The sequence below is a fragment of the Diplotaxodon limnothrissa genome, linkage group LG1 (assembly GCF_057381915.1).
Source record: "Diplotaxodon limnothrissa isolate DT_005_m linkage group LG1, D_limnothrissa_male_GT1.1, whole genome shotgun sequence".
In the NCBI taxonomy this organism is placed as follows: Eukaryota; Metazoa; Chordata; class Actinopteri; order Cichliformes; family Cichlidae; genus Diplotaxodon; species Diplotaxodon limnothrissa.
Genome location: NC_140596.1, coordinates 29922085 through 29928084, shown reverse-complemented (window position 1 = coordinate 29928084; position 6000 = coordinate 29922085). Strand labels below are relative to the sequence as shown.

Here is a 6000-nt window from a genome sequence, read left to right as displayed (position 1 = left end):
TTTTGGTTTTATTGTCATTTCATTGTGCATATGTTTTTAAATTGCTGTACTAATGTAAACTGCTTTTGGGCTTTGAAATGGACCTAGAAATAAAACGTATTATTTTTTTTATTATCTTTATGTAAAAAAAAATGTAAAAGGGGCAGTAACATTAAAAAGGTATGCTTTCCTGGGTCCTGTAATAACTCTGTAACTAACTAGACTTTCCTGGTTTGAGATGTTTCTTCTCGTGATTAAAATTAAATGGCACTTGCCTTGTAAAGTTCAAAACACTAAAAGAATACATTCGAAAAACCTAGCGGCAGTGTCTATTTCCATAAAATAGGGATTTGAGAGAAAAAAAATCCTTCACCAAGCTTCACCGAGCAGTTTCATGTAGGAACCTTTTCCATCGAAGTTGACAATATTAGCGGCTCGCATTCATGATGGCTGTGACGTCATGTAAACATTAATATAGCTGGTTAAATTAAGATGAAATAGTATAGTTTAATCGTATACTGCAGACCAGAAACAGTTAAATTAAGATTAAAATAAAGAAGTTGACGCTACCTCTATTCCGCTTCTGATTGGCTGAGAATAGAAGCACTTACGCCTCCGGCCAACTCGAAGTGTTTAAATAGCCAATCGCGTGGCTCCCTCCGGTATGTGTAGAAGCGACAGAGAACCAAGGTCCTCTTTGGTGGAAGACCGTGTGCGCGTGACAGCCCGTCTCCTCCGCTCTTACCTTACTCACTCAACTCAAGTACCATGGAGGAATCAAGTAGTTGACGTTTCCTGCTGCAACCTTCTCTTTTTAAGCTTCTTCTCGTCTGATCACTGTGCTCCTGACCCGGTTTTATTGACGTTTTGACCTCTCGGCTACTTACGGAAACATGAAGTACATCATCGGTATTGGCGGGTGAGTACTAGACGATGAATGGCTAAGCTAAGCTAAGCTAAGCAACCTTGTAGGCCTTGTAAGGCCGTCACACGTGGGGACGGCGGTCATTACATCCGGTATGGCTTTTTGTTCGAACCGTAACGTTATAACATTTCGATTGCCACTCATTGGGTTCTGTAAATATTAAACTAACCATGTGGTAATTTATGAATAATAGCTAACGTTGTAAGCATGTAATATAGCCGAGTACACCATGCACCCGGCAGCCCTGACATTACACGTTAAAATGCATTAGATGAGTAATTAACGAGGAAATATGGCTGCCTACTACCTTAAAATGACCCCGCAACACATGCCCTATTTTACATCAACCACACTTCATTCATTTTAATTCCTTTTCTTCCCCTGTAGTGTAACCAACGGAGGGAAAACCACCCTCACCAACAGACTGATCAAGAACCTGCCCAACTGTTGCATGGTACATCAGGATGACTTCTTCAAGGTGAGCCACATGCATATCTCCATATCTTTACATTTTGGATTTAGTTCACCAAAGAGACTGCTCTGGGTAGCAGTTTGACACAGTGTGTGTGTATTGTTAAAAAAAACAAACAAACAAAAAAAAAAAATCTAGCGCCTTCCATATAGCAGAGTGTAGCATTAGTGGAATGTACCTGGGTACATCTCATCAATGTATGTTTCAGCCCCAAGATCAGATTGAAGTTGGTGAAGATGGCTTTAAGCAGTACGATGGTAAGCCTGGGTTTTTATGAAGGGCTTTGTGTGTGGGTGTCTGTGTGTGTTTGTGTTTTGCGTGTATGACTCAACCTTAATGTTGTGTTTCATTCCTAACGTGCATGCAATGTAAACGAAATCTGGGAGTTTGAACATGTGTTTCTCACTTGTTTTCTTTTTTGCAACTTTCTGCACACTTCTGTTTTTTTTTTTTTCTTCCTTCTCCCCCTCTGCCATCTCTTCAGTCATCACTGCTCTGGACATGGAGGCTATGATGAGTACCATCTATGCGTGGCTGGAGAACCCGGTGAAGTTTGAGAAGTCTCATGGCGTTAATAACACCCTGGATTCTGAGATCGTGCCAAAGTCTGACCGCAAGGAGGATGAGGAGACTCACATCCTTATTGTGGAAGGCTTCTTGCTTTACACCTACGAGTAAGAATCTGTGCTTAGCTACATGTGAGTTAAGTGCTTGTTCTCGAAGTCAAATGACACCAATTCATCTGTACCTGTTGCAGACCTTTGATCGACGTGCTGAACCAACGCTACTTTATTTCCATCCCATATGAAGAATGCAAAAAGAGGAGGTGGTAAGTGCTCTAGTGTTCTTCACATGTGTTTGCCATCCATGCAGCTGTAGCTTAATCTTTTTTTTTAACTGGTCTTGTGTCATTCTGCAGCTCAAGAAACTACCTGGTACCAGACCCACCTGGCCTTTTTGACGGCCACGTCTGGCCCATGTACCTGAAACATAAGAACATCATGGAGGCATCAGCTGTTGATGTTGGTAAGTTGATTCCGTTTTTTATTATTGTAAATGTTGTAACCATGTGTGGTGCTTTGTCACATAAAGGCTGACCACACTGATTAAATGTGTGTGTATCCTCTTACAGTGCAGCTGGACGGAACCAAGTCAAAGGAGGCGCTGTTCAACTTTGTCTATGGCGACATCCTGAATAACATCCAGAAGTCTCTCTAACAAAAGTATTAAAATCCTGTAATTATATAGCAAAAAAAACCTGTTTTATATGTAAACTTCTGTTACTGATTTTGTGTACTTTCTGTATTGCAGATCATCTGATTGGCTAAAAGGATCATATAATCAATCTGCAAGCTGAAGACCGCCTTGCCTTAAGTTTCCACCTGGCAGCTCATTTATCAGAGTGCTATGTTTTTTTTTTTTTTTTTTTTTTTTGTTATTTTGTAAATGTTTACCTTTCAGCATATGATGCTGGCATGATTTTATATCGATCGTATTTATTGCTTTGATACAGAGTACACTCCAAAGAGAATTGATGGATTTGTTAACAGGATGGTTGCACTCAAGTTGCGTATGTCAATAAATGATCCTCCTGCCAATTACAACGTGTACTGATTATTTTTAGAACACGACACTCCCACTTCAGCTGTTGCAAAATGGAACTTTGTGAATTCTGAAGTGTTTAACTTTAAATTGGTTATTTAAAATATACACCAGGAACATTGAGTAGCTGCTTAGATGGGCACATTTAGCTTTCTCTATCTTGCTCCCAGGCAACAGTTGGTGCAAACGATAAGAGGGACTCTCCTCGTGAGTACAGCTTATCCAAATTCACACACATTTGGACTCTTCTTTCATACAGATTAAACTCAATTACATAACTTTGAAGTTTTACTGATTAAATGGGTTTGTGTAACAAATCGCATGAATAAACGGCTGAAAACAGTCTCATTTAGGAAAAAACATGCAGTGTCAGATTGGACAATGGTGTAAGGCACACAGATCATGTTTTTGAGTATATGCTATAGTTTGTTTCTTAAGCACATTAGTGAGCGGAGGTTGTTTTAAAAGTGTTTTTGATTATTAAAAAAAAAATGCACTATATAAAAAGCACTATGCATTTTTTTTTTTTTTTTTACTTATGTCCTACTAAAATCTTAAACATCTACGGTGCTTAACAAATGTATTAACCACCTGTCATAAAAAGAAACATCTTAGGAATTAAATATTTTAGAAATGTAAATACCAGTAATGTTATTTATTAGGAAAGCAAACTGAATGTATCTTGTGTCCAAATTTGAGGCGACACATTGGACGCCTCATAGAAAAACTGGTAATTGCCAGTACTGTTAATTTAGATCCTGTATAAACCTTACACTTAGTGATCAGTAATTGGGCCCATTCACTCATTTTTAACGTTTTTATACCTTATCCTATAAACAAACTTCAGTTTTCCCCCATGTTTAGCAAATGTAGGAAATTTGATGTTATTTTCCAGCTTTTATAGACGTGTCAAAATTATATTAAAAATCCAACAAATAAAAACCCATGACTGAGTTTAAACAAGTAGTGCTAATTACACATTTACAGAAACATCGACCTTCATATAAAGACCCCTACAGACTGTTAGCTAACACAGACCGTTAGCCACGTTTAAAGATTTCAAATGATACTTATTTAATGTGCACTTTGAATAATAAAAATAGGAATAATAGAAATTGTGTAGCCACATATGGACTAAACCCACATCTTTCTATGTAATTTTTTTGAAGCAAAAAAAGATGTTCCCTAAAAGTCTCAGAAAGTTTTCCTTTTGCTTTTGAAAATTGAAAAGGAAAAACTCGAGAGAAATGATATGAATCATTTCCCTAATGTTTTATAAACAGGCCTATATAATGTGCACGAGTCAATACAGAGTGTTGTACTTCTATTACAGCTGATGAAATCTAATTCAGCAGAAGAACTATCTGAGCTGGGTGTGTCCTCTGGGCCTCTCTGAGTCACTCCACACGTTATGTAATGTGGCTGAAGGAATGTATGGAGGCATTATGTAGGTCAGAGAAATGTGAGAAGTGCTTTTTTCCCTCTTTGTCAGTGTCGAGTCGTCGTCTCATCATTTGCAGTTATTGTGCAGAAAGCTCCTTTTCAATATCCTTTGGATTGGTTAAAAAATATGACTCATTGTACAAGAGGAGCCGTTTACCCTGATGTTAAACTAACCAGCCTTTTGAAACAAACTGAATTATATTTTTAGATCTGTCGTCATAAATCTTTTCCCTTTAGTAGTCACTGTTTCCCCAGTGTCCAGTGTGTTATTGTGGAATGAACAGACATGTTGATATTATACTACAAGCATGCATGAAGGCCTGAGCGCATGGTACAAAGCAGCTTTTATGGTTTTTTGAGGTTAAAAAGCAGCTGCACTGAACAACCCCAGAGGAGGTGAATTAGGCTCTTACAAGCTGTGTGTTAGATTTTATTATAGATTTCATGTTTTATTGTTGTATTTATCGACATCGATGGCCTCCATACACTCTTCAGTCTGCTTAAACTTCCCCTCATTTTGGTTTTGATTGTTGTGATTTTTTTTCAGCGAAAAGCTTCATACATTCATTTAGAATATTTGATTTATGCTTGGCCTTGGGAGTAATTTTGTATCCTGGATAAAAGTATTGTACTGTGACCCTGTAGCGGCCATTCGGACCAACAATAGTCTGTCCCCCTTTTTTCAGCTTCAGCGTGGCACACGACAGGGGTGCCCTTTGTCACCTCTCCTTTTTGCCATCGCAATTGAACCGCTAGCTATTGCTCTAAGACACTGTGTTGAGGTTGAGGGAATACGTCGTGGGGATATCGAGTATAAAGTCTCTCTTTATGCCGACAACATGCTCTTGTTTATTTCCAACCCTTCAAATAGCCTCCCTAAACTTTTAGATGTACTTAAGGAATTCGGGACAATTTCCGGATATAAGGTGAATTTCGGGAAAAGTGAGGCAATACCTTTAGGTACAATAACCGGGGAACTTTCGTCTATTTTAGCACCTTTCAAGCTCAGCTATAACAAGTTCAAATACTTGGGCATTTGGATTACGCAGAACCATAAAAACTTGTATAAAACCAATTATCTTCCTTTATTGTCTAAACTAAAGGAGGATTTTGGAAAGTGGGAGTCCTTGCCTCTTTCGCTGGGTGGTAGATTAAATATCATTAAGATGACTATATTTCCTAAATTTCTATATCTTTTTCAGTGTCTTCCAATTTTTTTAACCAAGTCTTTTTTTAATAATCTAAATAGTCAAATCTCCTCCTTCATTTGGAACAAAAAACCACCTAGGCTGAAACAGAGTGTATTACAAAGACCGCGGAGCGCAGGAGGCTCATCATCATGGGTAACACTGGAGCGGCTGTCGGTGAGTCAATCCTCCCTGGTGTCTTTGCTGTGTGCCAGATTACCTCTGGCGGGACCGATCTCCAGCTTCACCACGAATCCTCTTGTTGTCCACTCACTGAAGTTATGGTATCAGCTCAGACGGCACTTTAAACAGACTGAACTCTCTCTTAATGCACCACCGCATAGACATTGCATGTTCTCCCCATCCTTAACGGACGAGGCATTTAACATATG

The 6000-nt window shown here is 38.7% G+C and overlaps 1 protein-coding gene across 1 annotated transcript; it reads left to right on the top strand.

The window, feature by feature from the left end:
• The first annotated feature begins 657 nt into the window (after positions 1-657).
• Positions 658-2967, top strand: mibp2 (muscle-specific beta 1 integrin binding protein 2). The gene is made up of 8 exons (XM_085357028.1): positions 658-898; positions 1292-1382; positions 1585-1633; positions 1861-2050; positions 2134-2205; positions 2296-2402; positions 2509-2599; positions 2688-2967. The coding sequence occupies exons 1-7, from the start codon at positions 873-875 to the stop codon at positions 2592-2594; spliced, it is 621 nt and encodes a 206-aa protein (XP_085213154.1). The 5' UTR covers positions 658-872; the 3' UTR covers positions 2595-2599; positions 2688-2967.
• The last annotated feature ends 3033 nt before the right edge of the window (positions 2968-6000 follow it).

Coding starts and splice junctions, on each gene's coding strand:
- mibp2 (XM_085357028.1), top strand. CDS start 873: ATGAAGTACATCATCGGTATTGGCGG. Junction 899..1,291: donor TACATCATCGGTATTGGCGG/GTGAGTACTAGA, acceptor CTTCCCCTGTAG/TGTAACCAACGGAGGGAAAA. Junction 2,403..2,508: donor GGCATCAGCTGTTGATGTTG/GTAAGTTGATTC, acceptor ATCCTCTTACAG/TGCAGCTGGACGGAACCAAG.